General features: G+C 68.0%; 9 protein-coding genes across 9 annotated transcripts; 7 read left to right on the plus strand and 2 right to left on the minus strand.

Moving 5' to 3' along the window:
• The first annotated feature begins 582 nt into the window (after nt 1–582).
• Nucleotides 583–2,856, plus strand: FA09DRAFT_227882 (putative ZWF1-glucose-6-phosphate dehydrogenase). The gene is made up of 4 exons (XM_025739572.1): nt 583; nt 653–1,698; nt 1,773–2,051; nt 2,110–2,856. The coding sequence occupies exons 2-4, from the start codon at nt 930–932 to the stop codon at nt 2,592–2,594; spliced, it is 1,533 nt and encodes a 510-aa protein (XP_025599621.1). The 5' UTR covers nt 583; nt 653–929; the 3' UTR covers nt 2,595–2,856.
• Nucleotides 2,857–3,321: 465 nt separating this feature from the next.
• FA09DRAFT_337483 (hypothetical protein) lies at nt 3,322–3,925 on the plus strand (the record flags this gene model as incomplete). Its single annotated transcript, XM_025744000.1, has 3 exons — nt 3,322–3,430; nt 3,491–3,571; nt 3,633–3,925. 3 exons carry the CDS (start codon nt 3,322–3,324, stop codon nt 3,923–3,925), a joined length of 483 nt encoding a protein of 160 aa, XP_025599622.1.
• A 1,266-nt stretch (nt 3,926–5,191) lies between these two features.
• On the plus strand, nt 5,192–10,049 carry FA09DRAFT_359385 (hypothetical protein). Its single transcript, XM_025745100.1, has 4 exons — nt 5,192–5,943; nt 6,023–6,391; nt 6,444–9,868; nt 9,924–10,049. Exons 1-4 carry the CDS (start codon nt 5,346–5,348, stop codon nt 9,957–9,959), a joined length of 4,428 nt encoding a protein of 1,475 aa, XP_025599623.1. The 5' UTR covers nt 5,192–5,345; the 3' UTR covers nt 9,960–10,049.
• Nucleotides 10,050–10,308: 259 nt separating this feature from the next.
• Nucleotides 10,309–12,091, plus strand: FA09DRAFT_328750 (P-loop containing nucleoside triphosphate hydrolase protein). The gene is made up of 9 exons (XM_025741899.1): nt 10,309–10,426; nt 10,492–10,602; nt 10,680–10,774; nt 10,997–11,094; nt 11,146–11,327; nt 11,386–11,522; nt 11,581–11,824; nt 11,884–11,915; nt 11,974–12,091. Exons 1-9 carry the CDS (start codon nt 10,343–10,345, stop codon nt 12,047–12,049), a joined length of 1,059 nt encoding a protein of 352 aa, XP_025599624.1. The 5' UTR covers nt 10,309–10,342; the 3' UTR covers nt 12,050–12,091.
• Nucleotides 12,092–13,186: 1,095 nt separating this feature from the next.
• FA09DRAFT_295720 (hypothetical protein) lies at nt 13,187–14,399 on the plus strand (the record flags this gene model as incomplete). The annotated part of the gene is made up of 3 exons (XM_025740132.1): nt 13,187–13,506; nt 13,724–13,887; nt 13,939–14,399. Coding segments are annotated over 3 exons (945 nt in total), but the record flags the coding sequence as incomplete, so codon positions are not given.
• Nucleotides 14,400–16,120: 1,721 nt separating this feature from the next.
• FA09DRAFT_228018 (hypothetical protein) lies at nt 16,121–17,886 on the plus strand. The gene is made up of 2 exons (XM_025739573.1): nt 16,121–16,491; nt 16,547–17,886. The coding sequence occupies exons 1-2, from the start codon at nt 16,291–16,293 to the stop codon at nt 17,795–17,797; spliced, it is 1,452 nt and encodes a 483-aa protein (XP_025599626.1). The 5' UTR covers nt 16,121–16,290; the 3' UTR covers nt 17,798–17,886.
• A 680-nt stretch (nt 17,887–18,566) lies between these two features.
• On the minus strand, nt 18,567–20,248 carry FA09DRAFT_355925 (chondroitin AC/alginate lyase; the record flags this gene model as incomplete). Its single annotated transcript, XM_025744851.1, has 2 exons — nt 18,567–19,595; nt 20,154–20,248. Coding segments are annotated over 2 exons (1,074 nt in total), but the record flags the coding sequence as incomplete, so codon positions are not given.
• Nucleotides 20,249–21,493: 1,245 nt separating this feature from the next.
• Nucleotides 21,494–23,602, plus strand: FA09DRAFT_359389 (hypothetical protein). Its single transcript, XM_025745101.1, has 3 exons — nt 21,494–22,081; nt 22,230–23,132; nt 23,192–23,602. The coding sequence occupies exons 1-3, from the start codon at nt 21,707–21,709 to the stop codon at nt 23,267–23,269; spliced, it is 1,356 nt and encodes a 451-aa protein (XP_025599628.1). The 5' UTR covers nt 21,494–21,706; the 3' UTR covers nt 23,270–23,602.
• A 213-nt stretch (nt 23,603–23,815) lies between these two features.
• Nucleotides 23,816–24,802, minus strand: FA09DRAFT_316624 (putative ribose-5-phosphate isomerase). Its single transcript, XM_025740849.1, has 6 exons — nt 24,729–24,802; nt 24,660–24,669; nt 24,515–24,609; nt 24,242–24,461; nt 24,081–24,186; nt 23,816–24,023 (listed from the first exon to the last, which is right to left on the minus strand). The coding sequence occupies exons 1-5, from the start codon at nt 24,766–24,768 to the stop codon at nt 24,081–24,083; spliced, it is 471 nt and encodes a 156-aa protein (XP_025599629.1). The 5' UTR covers nt 24,769–24,802; the 3' UTR covers nt 23,816–24,023.
• Nucleotides 24,803–25,103: the final 301 nt, after the last annotated feature.

Consider the following 25,103-nt stretch of genomic DNA (forward strand, 5'->3'; position numbering starts at 1 on the left):
CGGCGGCGCGCATCTGTGCCGCCGTCGGCCACCGTCGAGGCGCTTCTCGCCGGCGAGATTCGCTCTCGCTGATGAGGTCGCTCCGCTTCGGTGCGGTGCGGCCGCGGCGCGCCGGCCTCGGCTGCCGCTGATCAGCGCGAGCCGTCATCTGTGGGCGGCGGGAGGCAGCACACAGGCGGCGTGCCTGCGCGTCTGAGTTCACGCGCGGGCTGCTGATGCTGCTGCTGGCGCTGCGTGCTGCCGCGCCCGCCTCCACGCCGGCCGCCTGCGCCGCCTGCTGCTGCCGCCTGCGCGCCGTGCGCAGCGTCACCGGCAGCGCGGCGGCGCGGTAGATTCCCGCCCTGCGATAAACGAGGTCAGCAGCAGGCAGCACCGGCCGGCGAAGGCAGCCCTTCCTTCCACCCCCCACCCCCACGACTACCTGCGCTCCCATACCCACAGCGCACCCGCTTCACCCTCTTGCACGCCAAACCTGCAGCCGCACCTTCGCACAGCACCCCGCCGAATCCCGCCGCCGCCCGCTAGCCGCTGCCCGCCATGCCTTCCGGCGTGCCCGCCCTCGAGGACGAGACGGTGATCGTCGGTGCGTCTGCGCCCGGACCCGAAGCGCCATGTGCTGTCTGTGATCCATTGCTCACGCCTCTGACTGCAGTGCTTGGCGCCTCCGGCGACCTTGCCAAGAAGAAGGTGCGTGTCGGCCGGCGCGGCGGAGTGGGATGCATGTGGAGCAAGGGAGCACTCGATGGGCCAGCAGGTAGCTGAGGCGGGCCTCGGCTCAATGCGAAGCGCGCCTGGGCACCTCAGAGCTCCTGGAAGCAGGCTGAGAAGAGAGAGACAGCCAGCGCCTGCTGCTTCGTCTGGCTGCTCCTGGCGGCAGAGGCCAGACACGCTGCCAGCGAGACCCTGCCGCGCGCCGAGGGCCCGCACACATGCGCAGTGCTGACCGCCGCGCTCAGACGTACCCGGCGCTCTTCAACCTCTACCGCCTCGAGCTGCTGCCGAAGGGCACGCACATCGTCGGCTATGCGCGCACCAAGATGGACAAGCCCGAGTTCCACGAGAAGATCTCGGCACACTTCAAGGACGCCGACTCGGGCGAGGGCGCCAAGGCCAAGAAGGCCTTCCTCGACATCTGCACGTACCAGCCGGGCGCGTACGACAAGGACGAGGCGTTCCAGGAGCTGAACAGCGCCATGGAGAAGATCGAGAAGGAGGGCGGCAGCAAGAACCCGAACCGCCTCTTCTACATGGCGCTGCCGCCCAACGTCTTCACCGTCGTCGCCGCCGGCCTGAAGAAGAACTGCTACTCGGAGAAGGGCCACAACCGCATCGTGATTGAGAAGCCGTTCGGCAAGGACCTGGAGAGCAGCCGCGAGATGATGGGCAAGCTGAAGGACCTGTGGAAGGAGGAGGAGACGTTCCGTGAGTGTCAGGGCGCGCTGCGGCTGTGTGGAGGCGCTATGCAGCGTGCGGAGCTCGCGGCTGACGCGCCGCGCTGCACAGGCATCGACCACTACCTCGGCAAGGAGATGGTCAAGAACCTGCTCGTGATGCGCTTCGGCAACCCCGTCGTCGACGCCGGCCTCAACAACAAGATGGTCGACAATGTGCAGATCACGTTCAAGGAGCCGTTCGGCACCGAGGGCCGCGGCGGCTACTTCGACGAGTTCGGCATCATCCGCGACATCCAGCAGAACCGTGAGTGTGCCGGCGAGCGCGGCTTTGACGGCGGCGAGCCTGGCCGAGCGCCGTGCTCACACGCGCCGAGACAGACCTGTCCCAGGTGCTCTCGCTGCTTGCCATGGAGCAGCCGAAGTCCTTCTCGGCCGAGGACATCCGCAGCGAGAAGGTCAACGTGCTGAAGGACGTGGCGGCGATCAAGAAGGAGGACGTGCTGATCGGCCAGTACTCGGCCGCCGACGGCAAGCCGGGCTACAAGGACGACGACACGGTGCCCAAGGACAGCAACTGCCCGACGTTTGCCGCACTGACGCTGTGGGTCAACAACGCGCGGTGGAGCGGCGTGCCGTTCATCCTCAAGGCCGGCAAGGGTGAGCAGCAGGAGTGTGACATGGCTTGCGCGCGCAGTGCTGACGCGCACGCCCGCAGCGCTGGACGAGGCCAAGGTCGAGATCCGCATCCAGTACAAGGACATCGAGACGGGCCCGTTCAAGGGCCTGCCGCGCAACGAGCTCGTGATGCGCATCCAGCCCAACGAGGCCGTGTACTTCAAGGTCAACGCCAAGACGCCGGGCCTGCACATGGGCACGCTGCCCGCCGACCTGGACCTGACGTACAAGGAGCGCTTCGAGGATGCGCGCATCCCCGAGGCGTACGAGGCGCTCATCCTCGACGCGCTCAACGGCGACCACAGCCAGTTTGTGCGCGACGACGAGCTCGACTACGCGTGGAAGATCTTCACGCCCATCCTCAAGTCGATCGACGCCGGCGAGATCAAGAACGAGCTGTACAAGTACGGCTCGCGGGGGCCGGCGTCGCTCAACGAGTTCCAGACGCGCTACGGCTACGTGCGCGACAACACGTACGCATGGCCAAAGACGTCCGTCTCCAAGGAGACGAAGACGAAGATGTGAGGGGCCGGGGCGCGAGAGCATGCACAGCAGCAACCCAGGGCGCACGCGCGCCGGGACGGCCGCCGCCGCCCGTCCGAGCGCAGGCGTGGTGTAATGAACCGTTCACGAGCTTCCAGGATGCGTGCACGACGACGGCGAGCCGCGCTGAGAGCTCACGCGGGAGTAGGCGATACCGCCGGCGTGCGTGTGCGGCCCGCGCCGGCGCGGCATCGGGGTCTGGGATCGGCAGGGCGGCTCGATCTGCTGCACGGCGACGTCAGCCGCCTAGGTGCAGACGCGTCACGCCTCGCTCGCGTTGGGCCTGGCAGCGTCTCGCACGCGACTCTGCATTCGCTGCTGCTGCCGCTGCTCGGGGCCTGCCGGAGGCAGATGCAGCCGCTCTGTCCCCTCGTGCTCACGACTGAGCTGCAAAAATGCAGGATCGGCGCTATGATGGCGCACCATCCCCCGCACTGCAGGCTGGGTGCTGGGCCTGCGCTGCGAGGGCGCAGATCCCTCCGACATGCGCAGCGGCAGGCGCCAGAGCAAGTGCTTGCCGTGGTGTCACGCCAGGTCGCCGGCTTTGTGCCAGATCTCGTGCGGGGAAGCCCATGGCGAGGACCTCACACGAGGAGGTCACAGCTTGACTCTGCTCCTCCATCTGCTGCTCTCTCCTGCTCCCCTCTGCTTCTCACCGCCCTCGCCGCCTCTCTCTGCACGCCTCGGACACCCCGGACGCCTCCGCGCGATGCACGTCTTTCGCCCCTTCTTTCTGCTCGCCTCGCTCGCCGCAGCTGCTGCGGCGCAGTCCACCATCACTCTGGCGTCCACGGCGGGAGTGCCGGCTACCCAGAACGGTCAGTGCCTCCGTGCCGGCATGCTGCCTCGCCGTCTCGTGTGCTGACGCGCAGGCACAGTCGGCAACGGCGACAGCACGGCCACCTTCGCGGCCCCCAGCTCCTCTACAGCCTCTTTCGCCTCCGCTCCTTCCAGCACACGTGTGTTCTCAGTGCTTGGAGCGAATGCGTCTCGCTGCGGCCATTGACACTCTGCACGCAGCTGTGGCCACGCCCTCGGTGACGCTGACGGGCTCCGAGCTCTCGGCATACGAGGCGTCGATCTCGACGCGCAACGCGCAGGTGTCGGGCATGACGGGCATCGGCAACATCATCGGCATCTCCTCCCTCGGACCCGGCTATGCCGAGTCCACCAGCAACACTGCCTCCGCAGCGGCGTCGAGCTCCAGCGGCAGCAGCGGCAGGACCGACGGCGCCGTGGGCGCAGCGTCGAGCGGCGTGGCGGCGTGGGCCGGGCTCGGCTTCGCGGCTGTGGTTGCTGCAGTCGTGCTCTAAGCAGGCGCATTGCTGCATACCCCTCTGAAGCGTATCTGTCGTCCTCTTGAGGTGGCGTCTCGCCTATACCCAGCACGCACGCCCTGAGCTGCGCGTGCCGCCTCCGCCCGAGATTGCCGCGCGCCGCGCCGCGCCTTCTCCTCGAGCGTGCGACATCCTTCCCCTTCGTCCTCTCTGCCTGCATTCCATCTCCACCTGGACCTTTCGCTATTGTGCTCAAAATCTAGCTGTATATCCCTGCTTGAGATCGACGGCAGCTACGGCGCCTCCGTGGGCATGGCTGGCTCTGGGCAGCGACATGGTACATCGTGGAAGTGCGAGTTGCAACGCATCAAGCACATGGTTGGCCGTGTCGCCAGCGCGCGTTTGGTCACGGCTGCGCTCGGCACCACCAGCAACGTGTCTGCAGAGGGCCGCTGAAGACGCTTGCGAGCACGAGGCTGGGTGTCCAGCTCGGCAGTCTTCTTTGTCGAGCGTCCGAGAGGGACGTTCACGCTGCACCACGGCACGGATGGCGGTCCTCGCCCGCCGCGAACGAGGCCCGGCGCATCGGCCGAGCAGCTCGGATCCGCGGAATCGTGCCGCACGCCGCGCACAAGCAGCAAGCCGGCGCCGTGTGGGCGCTGCGCCGACGCCGCCGAGCTTTGGCCCGCACGACGCCCACGCGCAGCGCACGGCGTCATGCATGAGTGATCCGCACCTTCCGCCGCAGCAGGCTGTCGCGGCCGTGGCTGGCGCTACCATCTTATTGCGAAATGAGCATCGCAGGTCGCGCTGCGCATGCTGAGAGGATGAGTCCCGCAGCAGTTATGACTGGCAAGAGAGGCTTTCAGCACGAGACGAGCGGCGGCGGCGAGGCGAGGCGAGGAGCGCGGGCCGTTGGGCGTGCCGCGGCAGAGGAGGCGGCGCGCCGCGGTATCACAGACAAGCGCCGCTCGGCGGCAGCCCCTCCAGGGCAGGGCCTCATCAGCATCCGCACCCGCTGCCGCAGCACGGCGTGATGGCTGCGAAGGTGAAGAGCAGCAGCGGCGGTAGGGCGAGCAGCTGCCGCTGGGCGAGGCGGAGCAGCTCCTGTATGTGTGCGCCGACTGGCGCCCGACACGGCGGCATGGCGGCGCGGCGGGCGCTGCGAGACAGACGCTGTGCCTGAGCCGCGCGCGCCGGGGGCAGAGGCGCGCCGTGCGGAGAGAGAGCCGCCGCCGTGCGCGCCGCGCCGCCGCCGTTCGCTGAGCTTGCGCCTCGCGCGCGGGCCGCTCCTCGCCGCCCATCCTCGATGCCGGCTTCTCTCTAAGCTCTCTCCCTCTTCGTCCCCTGCGGTCTCGTGTGAGCACCTCGCCGCACCCCTCCGCTCGCCACCTCCTCCGACGTGTGCGAGCGCGCCAGCCGTGGCGACGCCGCTGCACCGAGCACCGCGTCCGTCATGCCCACCCTCTTCGCCCGGCGCAGCAAGGGGCCGTCCAGCAACGGCCTCTCGTCGCTGCGCTTCAACCAGCACCAGCCCGTGTCGTCGGCGGACCTGCTGCAGAGCGCCGCAGGCGACCAGGATGCGCGCCCGCTGCCGCCCGTGCCCTTCGAGCTGCCGCCGCAGGGCACCGACTACTCGATCCCCTCGCACGACTCCTTCAAGATGCACGAGTTCGGCGCCCTGCCGCCGCCGCGTGACATCGACGAGAAGCCACTGCCGCTGCCGGCACCGCAGCAGCAGCAGCAGCAGCGAACAGCACGCTCGATGACTTCGCGCTCGACCATGCCGATCGCGTCGCTGCGCCCGGCCGTCAGTGCCGCGACGATCAGCGCCGGCGGCCCGCCCACGCGGGCCAAGACTCGCTCCAGCATGGCCAGCGGCTACTCCACCGGCATCACTCACTCCGGCTTCGGCCACCTCTCGGGGCGTGCCTCCCTCGAGCACGTCGAGCCGTACTCCTACGGCTACTGCCACGCCAGTCTCGATGCGCAGGTGGACATTGCCGTCGTCGTGCAGCTCGTGGGCGCGCTGGGAGAGCAGATTCGGCAGCGGGGTGAGTGGCAGCCGCAGGTCATGCGGGTCCTCGCTGCAGCTGGACCTGTCGCGCATGCGCTCATGTGCCGCTCTCGCAGGCCTGGACTCGCCTCTGATCTTCTCCTCGATGGCGCTCGACGTCTCGGCGAGCAACACCTGCTCGCTGATCCGCTCCTTCATGTCCTCGCACTCGGCAGCGGCAGCGAGCTCGCGATCGCGCGGCATGCCTCCTTCGGCCCTGCCTGCCGCGTTCCTGAGCGAAATCCGCTTCGCGAATCCGCACGATCTCGCTGCGATGCTGAAGTGGGCGCTGGCACGGCTCGGCCGCGTCTTTGCCGTGCCTGTGCCGGCAGTGCCCGGCGAGGGCCCGAACCGCAAAGGCGTGGTGGAGGAGGACACGATCTTCGTGCAGCAGCGCGGCTTCTTGCAGCTTGATGCGTACCTCTCATGGCGCGAAGACGAGCGGAGTGAGTGCTGCGATCTCACCCCGCCTAGCGCTGTGCTCATGCGACCATGCAGCCCGGCAATTTCCGGTCACTGCGTTCACGTCCTTCGTCGATGCGGTGATGGACCCCGCGGCAGCCGCACTGCTGCGCGCCCTGCTCTCTCTGCTCTCCTCGACGGCGGCATACAGCCTGAAGAACGGCATGACGCCGTCCAAGCTGGCGCGGCTGTTCGGGCCTCTGATCTTCGGCCTGCCCGAGGATGAGACATTCGAGCGGACGTACGATGCGTTCGTGCGCGCCAGCAACGCCACGGAGCACCTGCTGCTGGCCTACATCCGCGATGCGTCCAGCACCGAATCGCTGCCGGTCCGCCTGAACGACCATCTGCGAGGCTATCCGTCCATGCTCTCGAGCGACATCAGCCGCCCGGCGCGGCACGTGCGCGGCGTGCCCGTGACGCAGATCGAGCGCGTGGTGCGCCTCTACAGCGCGGACCTCGTGCAGAGCGCATGCGAGCTGGACCTGAGCGCCACCTGCGAGGAGTGGGCTGCGTGCTGCAGCACTCAGGAGAGCCTCGGCCGCGAGCCGCAGCTGTCCGATCGCTTCCGGAAGCTGCTGAACTTCAGAGGAAGCGCTGTCCATGCTCGGAGAAGCGAGGCCAGCAACGGCGCGGGCAGCAGCTTGCTCGTTCGACAGCTCTCATCGCACTCCAACGGCCGCTCGACCGAGTCCGAGCTCGAGACGCACGGCTCGCTCGCCTCCAAGACATGGTCCGACTTCTCGCTCGACGGCTTCGCGGCGCCCGACAAGTCGAAGCTCGCCTTCGATCTGCGCGAAAGCGAGCGCAAGGCGCGCATCGAGAATCGCGGCACCGTCAAGTGGTCGCAGTTTGAAGAGACGGGCTTCGTCGCCACAGACGAGGGCCTGCGAGAGGTGCTGAGCTTCGACGACGGGCTGCAGGAGGACATGGCACGCTGGCCTGGCGAGCGCGCCCAGATGCTCGAGAAGATCCGCGCCCAGGCGAGCAAGCTGCCGCCGTTCCCCTACGACACTGCGCCGCACTGCGTTGCGAGCCCGCTGCGCGGCGAGATCTCGACCCTTGGCGCGGGCCAGTGGAACGAGACGCCCATCTCGCGCATGGACGAGATGTTCCCCGAGGTCGTGGCCGACTTTCTGCTTGGCAATGGCTGGAGCAACCGCGACGAGCTGACGCATCGCAACGCCAACTTCGTCGTCGTGCAGTACAAGAGCCGCGCCGCGCCAGAAGTGCAGGAGGCCTCGGCAGACTCGACGCTCGGCGACCAGTCGCTCCTCTCGCGCAACGGCGAGGCGCCCGTCGATGACCGCACCAAGGCGGCGTGGTTCATCGTGCAGGAGCTCGTGCCGTCGCAGTACCGCGCGGACCTCGATGCCGCGGGACGGCACAAGGGTCGCAGCAAGCCCAGCCTGCGCAAGCTGAACATCTTCAAGCGCGTGCGTCGGGAGCGCGATGAGAATCAGCCCGCCGACCCGCACGATCCGTTCACTGCCGGCGCAGGTGGGGCCACGCGGCATCTGCGCATTCATGGCCCGACCAGCCCGGCGCTGAGCAGCAACGGAGCGATGGCGGCGGATCTCGAGCGCGCGGGCACCTACGCCTCGTTCCGCACCCAGACGCAGCGGCGCACCGACGCCGGAGTGCCGCCCGGCATGACGTATGAGCCCGGTCCCGACTTCATGGAGACCAGCTCGAGCAGCATCCTGCACTCGCTGCGGTCCAAGACGAAGCGGGGACGTGGACGAGGCGCCGACGAGGCAGCTTTGCCAAGCGCACCGCCGCAGCAAGGCATTGCGCACACTCAGTACGACTCCTTCTCCTCGTCGGACTTCGAGACTCGCAGTCTGCACGATCCCGAGCTCGACGAGCTCACGGCCAGCGATGACTACACGGTGCGGCGCAAGAACCCACTGGCGCGGCGTCACGAGCGGCGCGAGAGCAAGGACGACGCGTGGATCGACGTGCTGAGCAAGGCAAACGGCTTTCGCATGGCGGGTCAGGATGCCGATGTCTCGCCGATGCGGAGGGGCACGCGTCAGCAGCTCGCCTCTGCCGGCGAACCCGGGCCCAGCCGCGCAGCACTTCCGAACCTGCAGCTACCTCCGCGCGATGCGAGTCTCAATGACTCGCTACGCAACACGCCGACGCAAGAGACCTTCAATGAGGACGCGCGGCAGGGCACCGCAACGCAGGCTGTCGTTCGCGATGCGGCTCCAGCGACAGGCGTGGTCCCTCCCGCTGCGGCCATTGCCGCAGCAGGCTGGTCTCTCGAGCCTGCGCCCGAGCCAGAGCGCCGCAACATGCTACGGCCTGCCGTGCCCGAGCGCCGCTCCTCGTCGATCTCGGAAGACGCGTCTGGCTCGTCGAGCAGGCCGATGGACCTCACACCACCTGCCGCTGCGCCTGTGCCTTTGCCGCCCAGCGAGCCGAGGCAGCATGCACCAGTGCTCCCCGCACCGGCACTCCGTCCTGTGGACTCGCCAGACCGGTCACAGTCGGTCACCCCGGTCGCAGGGAAGACTTCTCCGCCCCCTGCGCCAGCAAGTGCCGCCGCACCGACGTCTACCGCGAAGGAGCCGCCTGCTGTGCCGTCGCCGGATGTCTCTCCTGTCGCTGTGCGCCGAATCGTGCCGCCCATGCCGGGCCCGGGTGCGACTGCGGCCGAGAAGGAGCTGGCACGTGCGGCGCGCATCGAGGCAGCCAAGGAGAGAGCGCGCGAGCTCCGAGCTGGCCTCAAGGACGTTCGCCCTCTCCCTGTCGAGCCAAAGGAGGCCGCAGAGGCTCGACCTGCACCCTCGCCTGCCACAGACCGACCGGACCCCTTCTCCAAGAACCCGACCTCTGGACGCGTGGCGGCGATCGCTGGCAAGTTCGGCGGCCCGGCCAAGGCTCGTCTCGGCTCGATGTCGCCGACCAACGGCCAGCCGACCTCGCCGCCGGCTCTCTCTGCCGTCGCAAGCAGCGAGCCTGCTTCTCCGTCTCCCGTGCGCGCCGGCCTGCCCTCGGCGCTGCTGAGCGGCCTGCCGGCACAGGCGCTGTCCTCCGTGAGCTCGCCCGTGTCCGCAACTCAGCCCGAGCCAAAGATCGCGCAGCCCATGGCTGGCTGGACCGCCACTGCAGACGCAGGTGCAAAGAGCCCTGCACCGGCCGCGCAGGGCTGGACGCTCGCCGACCCCGAGGCGCCGCCGTCGCCGCGCATGCGCGAGTCGCTCGACAGTGTTCTGCCGGACAGCGACTCGATCTACCCCGACGACGCGGCGTCGAACTACTCGCGCTCGACGGACGACGGCGGCGAGCCGGGCGGCCGCTCGAGCGCCTTCTTCGCCTCGCGCCCCGACTCGATGCTGTCGGAGAACGGCTTTGCGGCGGATGCGCTGCGCAGCGAGGAGGAGGACCGGGCGATGGAGCTGCGGCGCGAGCCCTACCAGCCGGGCATGCCCCTCGACAACGTCGCCGAAGAGGTGAGCAGAGCAGCAGACGAGGCTGTCCATCGGAAAGCTGACCCGTGCGCCGCAGTCTGAATCGATGCTCAGCGGCTCCAACGGGCGCTAGCTGCGCCAGCGAGCCGCAGCGCGGAGCGGAAGCCACGCCCACGCTCCTTGAACTTCCGAGCTGCACATCATATACCATCCTTGTCCATCTCACCTGCGTGATGCTGCTTCTGTTGCGCGACGCTCGGCCGTTGGCTGAGGGCTGGGCACGCAGAGCGGGTGTGGCGGAGACGGACACAGCGCAGCCGCGCGCGCGCTGTGACGCGTTAAGTGCCGCGAGACGCGTCGGGCTGCGCGCGGCGCGCGGCGGTGTTGCACGGCCGAGGCGGCGGGGGGCAACAGCAGGTGCAGCGCCTGCTCCACTTTCCCTTCCCCATCTGCACATCTCCTCCTCGCCACGCCGGCGCCAGTCTCTCCGTGGCGCACAGCTGCCCTCCTGCAGCCATGCTCTACGTCGACAAGCACCGCCCGCGTGCGCTCACCGAGCTGCACTACCACCAGACGCTCTCCGACCGCCTCGTCGCCCTCGTGCGTGGCACAGTGGCGCCGGCTGGCCGCGCATCACTGACTCCTGCCGCGCGCATGCTCTGCAGGCAGCACACGATGACTTTCCGCACATGCTCTTCTACGGGCCCAGCGGCGCAGGCAAGAAGACGCGCATCATGTGTCTGCTGCGCGAGCTCTACGGCCCGGCGACGGCGAAGGTGAGTCCGGCGCAGGGCGGAGCGCGGAGCCGTCTCTTTGCCGTAGGCCCGCTGCTGATGCGTGGCCCGCACTGCAGCTCAAGATCGACCAGCGCGTCTTCCTCAACCCGAGCAAGCGCAAGATCGATGTCAACGTCGTGAGCTCAAACTACCACATCGAGCTGACGCCCAGGTGAGTGCAGGGGCGTGCGGGTGGCAGGCGACTGGACAGGCAAGGATGGCGCGAGCAACGGAGGAGGGGCCAGGGTGGAGCGAGCAACGGAGGAGGGTCGCTCGCCGGCACGAGCGGCTGTCTTGCGAGGAGGCTTGAGCAAAGCTCGCCACTCTGCTCCCGGCTGAAAGGCGGAGCCGTTTGGACGTCCTCGCCAGAGCTGATGCGCCCGCTTCTGCTCAGTGATGCGGGTGGCTACGACCGGCTGGTCATTCAGGACATCCTGAAGGAAATTGCGCAGACGCAGCAGGTCGACACGAATGCGAAGCATCGCTTCAAGGGTGAGTCTGGCGCTTTGCTCGCAATGCAGCGTCGCGCTGACCCTGGCGCAGTGGTGGTGATCAACGAGGCGGACTCTCTCTCGCGCGACGCGCAGTCGGCGCTGCGCCGCACGATGGAGAAGTACATGGGCAACCTGCGCCTGATCCTGTGCTCCACAAGCACATCACGCATCATTGCGCCGATCCGCTCCCGGTGTCTCTTGATGCGCGTCGGTGCTCCGTCTGAGGCTGAGGTGAGTGCAGCTGTGCCGTGTGTTGCGGCCGCGCGGAGCTCACGTTCCTCTACTGCAGATGACGGCCGTCCTGCGCCACGTCGCCAAGCGCGAGTCGTTCACGCTGCCCGACAAGGTGGCGTCGCAGATCTTCCAGGACTCGTGCGGCAACCTGCGCAAGGCGATTCTCGTGTTGGAGGCGCTGCGCATGCAGTCGTGAGTGCGCCGTCGGTGCCTGTCAGTCCAGTGCTCATCTGCGTCGCTCCGACCACAGGCCCGACCTCACGGGCGACCTCTCCATCGCCAAGCCAGACTGGGAGACGTTCGCGATGAACACGGCCGACCTGATCACGGGGGAGCAGACGCCCGCGCGGCTGCTCGAGGTGCGCGGCAAGCTGTACGAGCTGCTGGTGCACGCCATTCCCGCGCGCCTCATCATCAAGACGATCACGGACCAGCTCGTGCGTCGCGTCGACGAGAACCTGCGGGCACACATCGTGCAGAAGGCGGCCTTCTATGTGAGTGGCCCTGCTCTCGTCTGGCCCGTGCTCTGCTCACACGCCGGCCTCTGCCACAGGAGATTCGCTGTCGTCAGGGCAACAAGGCCATGTGAGCTGCAGAGATGTGCCAGCGACCTGCTCGACTGACAGCGCCACCTCTCCTGCAGCTTCCACCTCGAGGCCTTTGTCGCCTCGGTCATGGCGATGATCAAGTCGGACATGCTGGACATGAGCTGGGAGTGAGGGCCGCCGCTGCGCGCTGCGCAATGTACTTGTACCGTTGTGCTACGAGCGCTGTCTGTCTCCGAAGCGCAGACGAGGTGCTCGCCCCGAGCTGCTCGGGTCGGTGCTCGAGTCGAGGTGCCCAAGTCGGGGCTGCTCGAGTCGACATGCTCGAGTGAAGGGCGCTCCGTCGCTGCTGCCGCTTGCTCCGCTCCTCTCTGGCCGCGGCGCGGCCGTGCATGCCGGCCGCTGCGCCTGTGGAGAGGAGACGCCTCTGCCTTGCATTCCTTGCTCGCTATGGCCCCGCATCGCTGGCACTCGTACGCCGGGTTTGGCTCACAGCATAGCAGGCCCGAGCGCACGGCCGGAGCGCGCCGCAACGCGGAGCTCTACGTCCGGCAGCTGGCACGCCACGCCACGCTTTCCGGGCCGCGCCTCAGATTGCGTGTGTACCCGTCTGCATTGCACGTCCACTCGTCCCGAAGACCCCTAACCATCTAGTCTGAGTTGGACGGTGGTCTCGGGAGCGAGAGCAGAGGGTGCGCCCGATGAACGGATGCCTTAGCGCCGCGCGCGTTGCGCTCGCGTCGAGCGGCGGAGGGGCGCGCCAGCCGCCGGCCAGATCTCACACGCGACAGGAGACGCGCGCGCGCCCCTAACTCGACTTAGACGCGCGGCGGCAGGGCAAGGCGAGGAGGCTGTGCGGCGCGCGCGCAGCCGCCGCCGCAGCGCAGCGAGCAACACCTTTGCATCGCGCATCGCGCATCGCGCAAGCACGCCCCGCCGCTCCTTCACCTCTCACCCCCAACATCCTCCAGCAAGTCGCGCACCACAGGCGCACCCACCCACCACACATGGTCGACTTTGGCGCGCTCAAGCGCATGGCCCTCGGCGGCGGCAGCGGCGGCGGGGCGTCTGAGGGCAAGGCGCGCTTCGGCGCCGGCATCGGCAACGAGGGCGTTGTGCACACGGCCGGCACGGGGGCCGAGGTGAGTGCGCCGCGCCGGTGCGAGCGAGGCGAGCGGCGGCAGCTGCAGGCGCGGGAGCGGGAGCGAGAGCACTGCGCTGCGGCGGCCAGTCGGGCCGAGCGCGGCAGTGGGCCGACGTTTCCGTCGGCGTCGTCTGTGCGAAGCCACGCGCGCCTCCCGGTCTGACACGCTGCATCTGCAGGACAAGTGGGATCGCATGCTCTTTTTCCTGCGCTGCGGCCAAGTCTTCTTTGCTGCCGTGCTGCTGCTCATCGGAGTCGTGCTGGCGGCTTTCCAGAACAAGTGGATCGGCTCGCCCTCGGGCCTCACGGGCCTCATCCTCGCGCTCGCCTCGCTCTCCCTCGTCGCCAGCGCCACGTTCCTCGTCGTGCCCGTCGTGCACGAGCGCAGCGACTACAAGACGTTCAAGAGCCTCAACCGTGCGCTCGGCGAGGCGCGCGTCGGCTTCGTTGTGAATGGCGGCTGGCTCGGCCTGGGCGCGATTCTTGCGTGAGTGCTTTGAGAGCAACTTGTCGAAGATGGTGCGGCGAAGCAGGGCGGGACGGGTGCAGCGCGCATCCAGCAGGCTAGTGCACCGCCGCATAAGCATACCGTAGCGCGGGCCCGCCGGATCGCCGCTGCATGGCGCGCCACTCCCGTGCCCTCGCTTCCCGTGGCCTCGCCCACCCGCGTCCCGAAGCCTCGCATGCTGATGCGTCCTCGGCAGCATGACGCAGACGATCTCGGCCTACACGCTCGCCGGCTGCAAGGATCCCGCAAAGGACTCTCATGCCGGGAGCTCTAACGGCAAGAAGGAGGACTACATTGCAGCACTGCCGGGCTTCTGCCGCACCAAGCGCGCCGGCGCTGCGTTCTGCTGGTTCCTCTTCCGTGCGTGTCCACGGATTGCTCCCGCGTGTTGTGACTGACCTTCCTCTGCAGTGACCTGGGTCGTCTCTGCGCTGCTCTTCCTGCGCTCCTGGCGCCTCACGCGCAAGAATGGCCCGCGCATCCCGCCCTTTACGCATCCGACCGACGACTCTGCCTTTGAGCCAATCACGGGCGACGACGTCGACGAGGACGACCGGGGCGACTACGCCGCGGCAGCTGCGCAGTCGGCGCGCTACGGCGAGGGCGGCGATGGCCGGTACGGCGGCGGCTACGATGTGCGCCCGAGCTACGACGCGGGCAACCCGTTCGGCGACACCGCCGCCGGCGCACGGCCGAGCTACGACTACGGCGCGTATGGAACCGCAGCGGCGGCGCCGCACACGCCGCATGCGCCTGGCGGCTATGCCCACTCGCCGCCGCCGCAGGACCCGTACGCCATCATCAATGAACAGCTCAATGGGCGCCGCGCGCCCGAGCGGCCGCCGCAGCTGCCGCCGCTGTACTCGCACTGAGCGGCGACGCTATGCACGCCAGCTGCCAGCTGCCATCAGCCACACGCTCCCGCCTCGGCTCCGATGCAGCGCATGCCTCCTCGGGCAGGCCGGCGTGCGCGCGACGACCCTCGATGTGACTGCCACGACTTGCTCCTACTGTAATGGTACCCCGTTTCCTCTCTGTGTCCGTGGATCCCGTGCGGGACGGCAGGGTGCGCTCCGCCTCTCACGCACACTTGCTGCCGCGGGAGTCGGGGGACGAGCGGAGTGGAGCGAGCGCGGGAAGGGGTGGGGAGCAAGTCAGCATCCACAGGCATGCCCTCTGCAGGTGCTTGGACGCTTCCGACGCTGTATGCTGCTCTGTAATCGACTCGCAGGAACGGCCGGCAGATCATGGGCTTCGTCATGCTGCCTTGCAACTCTTCGCCGCCGCTGCCGCCGCCGCAGCCGCCGCCGCTGCTGCTGCCGCCGCTGCCGCCCATGCCACTGCCACGGCTGCTGCTGCTGCTGCTGCTGCTGCTCCTCCGTGCGCTGCTGCCGCTACTGCTGCTGCCCCGCTGCTGCTGCGGCCCTGGTGTTCTAGCGGCTGCGGCGGCTGCAGCGTGCCCGGCCAGGAACGTGCGCGGGGCCGGGAACGCTCCGCGTGCGGCGAGGGCCCGAAGCGCTGGGAGCACATGCGGCCGCACTGCACGGCACTGCAGCTGGGCGCAGGAGAGGAACGTGTCCGAGGCTCGGGAACGAGGGCGCGACGCACGCCGGCATGCGTGCTGCACGGGCGACGGGCCCGTGGGTGCGCTGTGCTGGGAGCACATCCGGCGGGCATTCTGCTTTGGCCGCCGGCCGTGTACCCGAGCAGGATCCCGCACTTGTCTCGGGAGCGAGAGGCGTCGCGGCATGAGATGCGTGGCGGCGAGGCGAGGGTCCAGCCAGGCGCCCGCCTCTGTGCTGCTGTGCCGCTGTGCTGGTGCTGGAAGCACATCCGGCGGAACCCTGCGCGCTGCACGCACCCCGCTTCCAGAGCAGCAATTGGCCGAGTCTCGGGAGCCAGGAGGCGCCACGGCATGCAGCCAGCGTTCATGCGCATGCGCGCGCCGCACGCCAGGCCACGCCCGACAGGCGCGGCACCCCAGCAGGCGCGCAGCAGCTCGCCACACGTGACCGCGGCACTGTCCAGGGGGCGGCGCCGCCGTCGCCGCGGCGTGGCGCACCCACCTGCCGTGCCGAGCTCCGTGCGGCCACCACCACGCCTGGCCGCAATCCCGCGTTGCCACCCACGGGAGCATCCCAGGAACCGCCATCGCCGCCGCATGCGCCGTCCCGCCAAGCCACGCCACGCTACGCGCCCGCACCGCAATGCACGGCCCGGCCTGCCCATAGCGCAGCCCGTCCGACGGGGCGCCGACGCAGCCTCGTCGTCTTGCCGGCGCTGCGCTCCTGTGCCTCTCGCTGGCACCCGAAGCGCACGCTCCAGAACTTCTCGACGGCATCTGCGATGCACGCTCCCGTCTGTGTCTTGCCTGCATCTCCCTGTGGCCGACGAGAATGCTTCCATGCTCGCATGCGTGTAGACATGCGTCCGACCGATTGGACCGTCGCACAACTGCAAACTGCAATGCCACACGGCACTCAGCGGCATGCGGCGCGCTGCTGCGGCGGCGCTCGGCTTGCGTCGCAGTCTGCGGGCACGCCGCAGGCGCACACGGCGCGCAGCGTGGGCAGCGCCGCTGCGTAGCATGGGCCTCGCCGTTGCAGTGTTGGCGAGAGCGAGTCGGCGGGCAAGGCGGGGCCAGGGACATAAAAGGAGGACGCTGCGATCGTCTTCCCATCTTTTCATCATCGCAACTCACTCCCACAGCTTCCTCCACTCCTCTCCTCTTCTCTCCCCCTCCCCCCTCCCCTCTCTTTAGCAATGCGCTTCCTCCCCTTCCTCCTCGTCGCCCTCCCGCTCGCGGCCGCCCTCCCGGCCTCGACGGACAACGCCTCGCTCGAGGCCCGCGCCGCCAAGAGCTGCACGCAGTCGTCGCAGTGCGGCTCGGTCAACAACTTCTGCAACCGCAGCAAGTGCGACACGCGCAAGTCGCTCGGCGCTTCGTGCTACAAGGACATCGGCGTGAGTTTTCTGGCTTCGCTCTGGAGACTCAGCACTGACCTCGCGCCTCCATCAGTGCATCTCGAACAAGTGCTCGAGCGGCAAGTGCGTTGAGGGCTCGGCCCTCACCAACGGCGAGCGCTGCGAGACGAGCAAGTCGTGCGCCTCGTCGTACTGCGGCAACTCCAAGTGCCAGGCCCCGGCGGCCAACGGCGCCAGCTGCTACAAGGCAGCCGGCTGCCAGTCGGGCATCTGCACGAACCAGAAGTGCACGGCCCCGGCCACGACGCCCACGCCCGCGCCGACGCCGGTCGACAAGACGCCCACGGACGATGCCGGCAACGTCGCCAAGAACAACCACTTCGAGAACGACATCCTCGCTCCCTGGGAGAAGGACGGCGACGTGACGGTCGTCAAGAACGCCACGGATGCCTACGACGGCAAGCAGTACGCCAGCCTGCGGGCCACCGCCCAGTACGGCGAGTACAGCTACCCGGAGCTGTACCAGTCGGTCCCCAGCGGCTACTACCGCATTCGCAACAGCGTCTCCGACACGCCCCAGGCCAAGGCCTACGCCGTGAGCGTCCAGTACCGCGTGCCCGAGTTCATCGCCGGCCCCAAGGGCTTGGGCTGCAACCTGTCGTTCGGCTTCGACAACGAGTACATGGAGGACACCAGCAAGGCCTTCCTTCCGGTCAACAAGAAGGTCGCCGACTGGACCAAGTTCGAGACCATGATCGCCAACAACCGCACGAGCATCGAGGACATCGGCTTCGGCCTGATCTGCCCTGAGGGCGCCGCAGTCGTGCACGTGGACGATGTCCAGTTCGTGCCCACGGCGTACCCGGAGTCTGACCCGACGGACGTGGCCCAGAACGGCGGCTTTGAGAACGGCGGCACCAACGGCGACCCGTGGAAGTACCAGAACGGCGCGACCCTGGCCACCAACAACGCCAAGTACGGCGGGCGCTACGCCCTGGTCCAGAGCGGCCAGTCGATCTCGCAGGACATCGTCATCTCGTCCACGGCGCCGAAGGACAGCTACAACGCCTACCAAGTCAAGTTCCAGTACTTCGTCCAGTCGGTCAGCTCGGGTGTCTCGTCGGCCACCCCGTGCTCGCTTTACCTTGCCGAGAACGGCGGCGCCCCGGACGCCTCCATGGACATCACCGCTACCAGCGCCACCGACACCTACGCCTCGTTCTCCAAGGTCGCGTCTGCCAATTCGTCCGTCAGCAACATCAAGATCGGCGTGTCCTGCCCTTCCGGCCAGACGGCGCGCGTCTACGTCGACCAGGTGCAGTTCCTCACCAAGCTCGACGACTAAGCGCACTGCCGCCGCACCGGGAGCGAGGCGCGCACGGGGATGCGCAGCCGTCCGCGCTGCCTCTCCTGGGCCCGTTCTCTCTGCATACCCCCGTCCCCCCACCTCGAGCCCCGCCTCTCATCTCCACCGGCAAAGCTCACCTCTCATTCGCCCTCACCTGCACGTCTCTCCCGCGCGCTCACCTCTCACCCCCAAGGGCTCGCTTCTGGCGCTGCCTGTCCTGTCTTTTCCCTCTTACAGTTCTGCCGCTGAGCTCGCTTCTCGCGCTGCTCCTGACCCTGAATGCATTGCGCTCTCTTCTACCTTTGTCTGATGCTAGCTGGCTCGCAGCACTGCCGATGTCGACGACGAACGTCTGAGCCCACAAAGCAGCGGCAGAGTGCCCTCGAGAATACAGACAGGCCTGGGCGAGCAAGCAAGCGGCGCGGTGCCTGCGAAGCTGGAGCGTCATCAACTCGGCCTCGCGGCTCGACACGCGGTCTTCGGGCCAGAAGACAAAGAAGCAGCAACGCCCTCGCTGCAGCGCGGAGCCTCGCTAGCAGGCGACATGCACCGGATTCTGCATGCTGCAGGCCAGTCTCGGAAGGGCAGCGCTGGACCATAGCTCATCTCCACTTTCCGCCTCCTTTCAGACTCGCAGCTCGGTGTGGCCGCGGCTTCCCGCCAGGCCACCGCTGCTCAATTCACACAGATCTCGACAGCATCTCTGCAGCATTACAGTCCAAGCCGGGCCCTTCTGCCTCTTGCGCTGCTCAATCTATCAGTAAGTCTCGCGCCTCGCACACGCCGTGGTATGTGCTGCTGTCATTTTCCCGGAGGTCAGGCGAACTTCTGCGAGCTGGCGGTGTTGCCTGCGCTGGGAGAGGAGTACAGAGCGTCGGCGCTGTCGTAGAAGCGCCAGCTCTGGATGGCATCGGGGTCGCCGCTGTTGTTCTCGTCGGCCAGCCAGCGTGCATACTTGCCAGTGGGGTCGCCGTACGCGGCGGCAACAGCGGCAACGTGCGGCGCCAGCTCCGTCACGTCCTCATCGCCGGCATCGAGCGTCATGGCGTAGTCGACGGCCGTCTGGATCGTGGCGCCGTCGTCGCTGCGCGCACTCCACATGTTGAGCCCGAGGTTGTCGGCCAGCTTGGCGTTGGCCAGCAGGCCCTCGATGTTGAAGCAGCGGTAGTGGAAGGGCCGCGTGCGCACTGCCTCGTACGGCTGCTCGCCATCCTCGCTGATCTGCTTCATGAACACCGTCGTGAAGAAGGCATTGACAGCAGTTCGTGCGCGCGGCACGTCGCCGAGGAGTACATAGAGCGAGACGAGCTGGTTGTAGTAGAACGTCGCATGGTTGTTGGCCACCTTTGCGGCGCGACGCCCTTCGGCGCTGGTGGTGAGCCAGTCGACGTAGTCGGACGCCCACTTGGCCATCGCCGTCGCCAGCACGCTGTTCCACGCCTCGGCGTCGTTGCTGCGCAGCACGACGACGGCATTGACGACCTTGATGAGCATGCGCCAGTCGAGGATGCCCGTGTAGCCGCCCTCCTGCGAGCCGGGCCCGCGCACGACCTGACCATAGGTCAGACGTGGCTTCACGCCGGTGCGGGGGTCGAGGAACCACGTCTGGATGAGCCGCACGGCCCGCTTGGCGTGCGCAGTGTCGTTGGTGAGGCCGTACGCCACGCCGTTCCACAGCACCGACTGCGCCATCGAGACGACGTCGCGCGTGTTGTTGAGCTGCCGCACGTCTGGATTCAGCTTGCCGTCGCGCTGCTTGTAGGGACACTTCGTCCATGTCGCCGACGGCGCCACGCTGGTGCGCGACGGCGTGCACTTGCCGGCGCGCGGAGCGAGGGGTGCGCCGGTGGCCGCTGCAGTCGTCGTCGGCGAGGCTGTCGCTCTCGAGTCGTCTGCTGCTCGTCCGAATAAAGCCTGGCCATACGGTGTGGGCAGCGCTGTAGCCGTTGCCTGGCCAACGTATCCGACCTGCGGCAGCTGACCCCACACATTCGGGATCGGTAGTTCCTGCTTTGCAGACGCGACGCCCCAGATGGCCGTCTGTACAGGCGCCGGCACCTTGCTGTAGGCGTACGACAGGGCACTCTGCAGCGGTGCTGGATATGCGGGCAGCTTGGGCAGTGCCTGCGAGAGCCAATAGTATGGCTCAGGCGTGGCGATGCTGCTGGGCCGCTCGGCGTCGGGCGCGCCTGTGGCGACGGCCTGAGCGCGGGAGAGGCTGTCGAGGATGGAGGAAAGCGCGTTGTAGGGTCGCTGCGGGCCTGGCTGCGGCAGCACTGGCAGTGCCGTTGGGATCGGTCCTGCAGCCGAGCTGGGCGCATCATCAGGATCGTCGCCCTCGCTGCCATCTGACTGAGCGCCAGCGCCGCCGCTGCACCAGTTGCAGTCGGGCCACCAGTACGGCGCCCAAGAGAGATAGTCGCTCGCATCGCCTGATGGCGGCTCGATGCTCGAGTCCGTCACGCGCCAGGGGCCTTTGACGGCGCTCCACACGGCCGCCTCAATGATGCGCTGCTGTGCTGGCGTGCGTTCGGCGGCGACACCGCTCTGCGCCACGTACAGCGGCGACACCCAGTCATTGTTGTCGCCTGTCGAGCGTCAGCGCGGCTGATGAGGCGGTCTGAGCGCCACTCACCGCGAACAAGCTGGACAGACAGCGTTAGCGCCAGGGTCAGGAGGAAGAAACGCATGTCGGCAAGGGAAGAAAAGAGCGTGGTGGGTCAAACGAATGTGGGGTGCGCCGAGCGCGGGCCAGCGAGTAGCAAAGAAGGTGAGTGTGGAGTGGTGTAGAGCTAAGATGAGTCCAGCACGAGGGCTTGAGGGCTCTCTGATAGCCGCATGAGGTGTCCCTGACGGGCTGTCGGCGGTTGCAGCGTTGAAGCAGACGCCACGCCTTCAACACGACCGTTGAGTGGCGCTTGGGCGCGCGCGAGCCGTTGGACTCTATCGACGCGACGGCACCGCCCGCTCGGGCGCTGCAGCCGAGCGAGATGCGTGCATGCCATATCCATGGGCTGTTCTGACGGCAAAGTCAGGCCGCTGCGGAGAAGGGCTCGCTGTGAGGCGCTCTCGCGCGGTACGGCATGCCGGGACGGGTGCGAGGCGGCTGAAGGCGAAGCTCCTTAGGTGCGCCTCTGTGCCGCGGCAGCCCAAATAGCACCAACACAGCGACGTGAATTTGAGCCTGATTGTCATTGAGCACAAAACAGGCGAGACCGCTGCTGTTGGCTTGCTCCCAGCCTCCGCGGCCTCGCCGACCCTCCGTATGGCGAGGCAGAGGGGTCGTCGAAGGCGTGGGAGCGCGGCGCGGGCGGTGCAGTCGGGCGCTAAGCGAAGGGCGCGACTCCGCGCAACTTTTTTGCGAGTGCCGTGCCTTGCGGTGCGGGGCCGCGCGCACCGCGGCCGGCGTGCGCGAGGCGCGGCACCGAGCACGCAGCCAGCAGCTGGCCAGAGAATGCCGCTCTGCCGGACACGCAGAGGCAGCATCGAGAAGATGCGTCTGCTGGAGGATGCAGCATGTGGTGAAGCAGCGCCGGCTTGAGTCTCGTGCCAGCACGCTGTGAGGAAAGGCGCGGTAAGACAGAGTGCGAGGAGGGCGCGTGTGGTGTGCCTGCTGCGAGAGGGAAAGGAGCTCGGAGCCGCGCGCCGTGCCTGCCTCTAGAGGGCCAGCACGACAAGAAGCAGCCGCCGGTGCCTCGCCGCCTTCCCACCACGACCGCCTGCCACAATCACACTCCGTCGTCGTCGCCGCTCCTCCTCCTCCTTCTCCCCTCTCTCCTCCTCCTCCGCCTCCTCCTCCTTCCTCTACTCCGACCCGACCCTCCTCTCTTCTCCCTCCGCCCGCTCTCTCTCCGCCGCCGACTCTCTCCCTCTCCGCCCTTCCCTCCACCCTTACCTGTCTCCGCCATGTCCAACCCCACCTCGCCCACGCCGGCCGCTGCTGCGCCGGCACCGGCAGCCGACGTCGCCGCCTCCGCCGCGGCTCCCTCGCAGGCCGAGGCCGCGGCGCCGAGCTCCTCCGACGCCTCCACGGCCGTCGACTCTGCCTCTGCCGATGCGCAGGCCACGGCGGCTGCCGCGCCGGCGCCCGACAGCGAGGCCAGCTTGACGATCCGCGCCCTCGTCAGCACCAAGGAGGCCGGCGTCATCATCGGCAAGGGCGGCGCCAACGTCGCCGAGCTGCGCGAGCGCACCGGCGTCAAGGCGGGCGTCAGCAAGGTCGTGCAGGGCGTGCACGACCGCGTGCTCAGCGTCAGCGGCACCGTCGAGGGTGTGTCCAAGGTGCGTGGAGCTGTGCGAGAGAGTGATGGCGCAGCTGCGGAACGTGGACTGGCAGGGCAGAGCTGCGGCTGGCGTGCTGCACTGCAGGCGGCAGGTTGTGTGGCTTCTGAGCGGCACTGCCAGTGCCTGGCGCTGACACTCCTCACAGGCCTACGCATACATCGCCCAGACCATCCTCGAGAACCCCGTGGCCGCAGCGGCGGCGCCGGGCGAGACGCTCTCGGCGGCCGCGGGCGGCAACTTCACGTCGGTGCGCCTGCTCATCTCGCACAACCTCATGGGCACCGTCATTGGGCGACAGGGCCTCAAGATCAAGCACATCCAGGACGTGTCGGGCGCACGCATGGTGGCGAGCAAGGAGATGCTGCCGCAGAGCACGGAGCGCATCGTCGAGGTGCAGGGCACGTTTGAGGCGATTCGCGTCGCCGTGCTCGAGATTGCAAAGTGCCTGCTGGAGGACTGGGAGCGCGGACAGGGCACCGTGCTCTACCACCCGGGCCAGGCTGAGGGCGCCGGCGTGCTTGCCATTGGCGGCGCCGGCGGCCTGCAGCCGCAGGGCACGCCGAACCGCCGCGCCGGCGGCGGCGCCTACCTCGCCGGTGCCGTGGCCTCGATGACGCTGGGCGCCGGCGGCTCGCACGGCATGGCTGCATCGCCGCCGCAGCCGCGCCGCGCAGGCTCGGGCGAGGGCGCTGCGGCCAACGGCAGCGGTGCCTCTGCGCGCCGCACCAGCACGGCTGCCGCTGATGCCGCCGCCTCGGGCGCCGCCGTGACGCCGGCGGGCGGTCTCGTGGCCGGCGCCAGCGACGCGGCCGGCCTCGGCGCGCCCATCGTCGATGCGGCGAACCAGCGCACGCAGAACATCAGCATCCCCTCGGACATGGTCGGCTGCATCATCGGCAAGGGCGGCAGCAAGATCACCGAAATCCGCCGCATCTCGGGCTCGCGCATCAGCATTGCCAAGGTGCCGCACGACGACTCGGGCGAGCGCATGTTCACCATCCAGGGCACGGCCGAGGCCAATGAGAAGGCGCTGTACCTGCTGTACAACGTGAGTGTCGGCGCGTGGACCTGACCACGGACTACGTACTGACGTCCTGTCCGCCACAGCAACTCGAGTCGGAGAAGGAGCGGCGCACCAGCACGGTGACCGAGGACAAGAGCGGCGACGCGGCAGTCACGGCCTGAGGGAGCAGACGAGAGCAGCAGGCAGGGTTGAAGTGGGGCAGCTCGACGGGGTCTCGCGCGGCGCAGTGGACCCGAGGTGGGAGCCAGAGGGGGATGGCGATGAGACACACACAAAAAGACTACATCAAGACAGGCCGCGGTTACTGTACAGGGGCGAAGGGTCGCTGGGGCCAGACTATAATGGGAACGTGGGCTTTTCTCTCCGCCTGCGCTGATGCTCCTGCTTGTGAGGTCGCTCATGGTGCCAGAGCCTTTGTGACCGAGCGCATCACCTGCTCGGTCACAGAGCATGCAGGCCAGAGTCCGGCTCAGTAGCAGGCGCAGGCTAAGGTCAGTCGTCCGCGCAGCCGAGTGCGCAACGCCGGCGGCGAGCGTTCAAGCAGAGCGCACCCTCGACGGCCTCGAGGACAGACTTGTCGCGTCACACGCGCGGCCGACACGACAGGCGCGCGGACCAGCGTGCACAGCATCGACCGAGACCAAGAACGCACCTCATGATCGAGTCTGCAACCCACCTCGAGAGACTTGACGCAGCTGGGCTGCAGACACGGTGCCACAAGCAAGCGCCTGACCGCGACAAGCTCGGCAAGAGTGCTCTCGAGGCCGCAGGGCAGCGAGCAATCTCCCAGAGCCCAAGAGCCATCACAGACACACTGCAGCTGATACTCGCCTGACAAAATGTTCAGCCTACGAAAGGCGCAGGGCAAGGAGCAGGTGTATCATTCAGAGCAAGCACTACAGCGGAGGAACGCATCTGTAGAAACGCGTCAGCGCCGCTGGCAGCTGCTGCTGGTTCAGGAACGGCACGCACCTATGCGCTCGACTCGATGCTGCAGATGGCATCGACCTTGGCGGCCGACGGCGAGCTGGGGTCCCAGACGTGGCCGAGCCAGCCCTTTGCGAGGTTGCGAGCGAGCCTGTTGCGAGGAATCAGCATACTGTCCCTCCCACTCACACACCCGCAGCACTCACTCCAGGCCGACGACGCGCTGGCCCATGCACAGCACCTGCGCGTTGTTCGAGAGAATGGCGCGCTCGATGGAGAAGGGGTCGTGTGCGGTGACGGCGCGCACGCCCTTGACCTTGTTGGCGGCAATGGCGACGCCGAGGCCCGTGCCGCAGATCATGAGCGCGCGGTCAGCCTCGCCCGAGGCCACCTTCTGCGCGGCGGCCTGGGCCACGTTGGGGTACGCTGCGGCAGAGAGGTCAGATGACGAAGCAATAAGGACTGGCAGCGGCACGCACGCGTCTTGTCCGACGTGCTGTTGACGCCGACGTCGATGACGTTCTTGACGCGCGGGTCCTTCTTGAAGTCGGCGAGGATGGCGTCCTTGTACGAGCTGCGGAGCGTGAGCAGAGGGGGCAGCAAGGTGCAGCAAGAAAGGCTCACACGCCGGCCTCTGTGGAGAAGAAGTCAGTGTGTGCTGTGCAGCAGCGGCGCTGGCATCGGGCTACGCACCGTCGCAGGCGAAGACAATGGTCCAGGAGGGGGTCGACATGGCTGCTGAGTGAGTGTGTTGGGGGTGGTGCGAGGTGGTTGATGTGGTAGGGATGAGAAGATCTGCGCCCGGCGCTTGCTTGGAAGGTGGCGAGACGCGCACGCAGCCGCAAGCACGGCCAGCTTCGCTTCCAGTTCCCTCCGCTCTGTCCGCTGTGCCGTCCGCTGCCGGCCTGCCTCCACGCCGTCTGGACGCCGTGCCACTTCCAGCAGCCGAGGCGCGCTTGCTCCGTGCGCTACGCTCCGCCAAATCTTGAACGCCGGAGCGTCACGTGCGTGCTCCCACGCCGCTGCTCCACCTGTGACCACAGGCGCCGTGCTGCCTGCGGTGCGCGC

Source organism: Tilletiopsis washingtonensis (assembly GCF_003144115.1).
Source record: "Tilletiopsis washingtonensis strain MCA 4186 unplaced genomic scaffold FA09scaffold_6, whole genome shotgun sequence".
In the NCBI taxonomy this organism is placed as follows: domain Eukaryota; kingdom Fungi; phylum Basidiomycota; class Exobasidiomycetes; order Entylomatales; genus Tilletiopsis; species Tilletiopsis washingtonensis.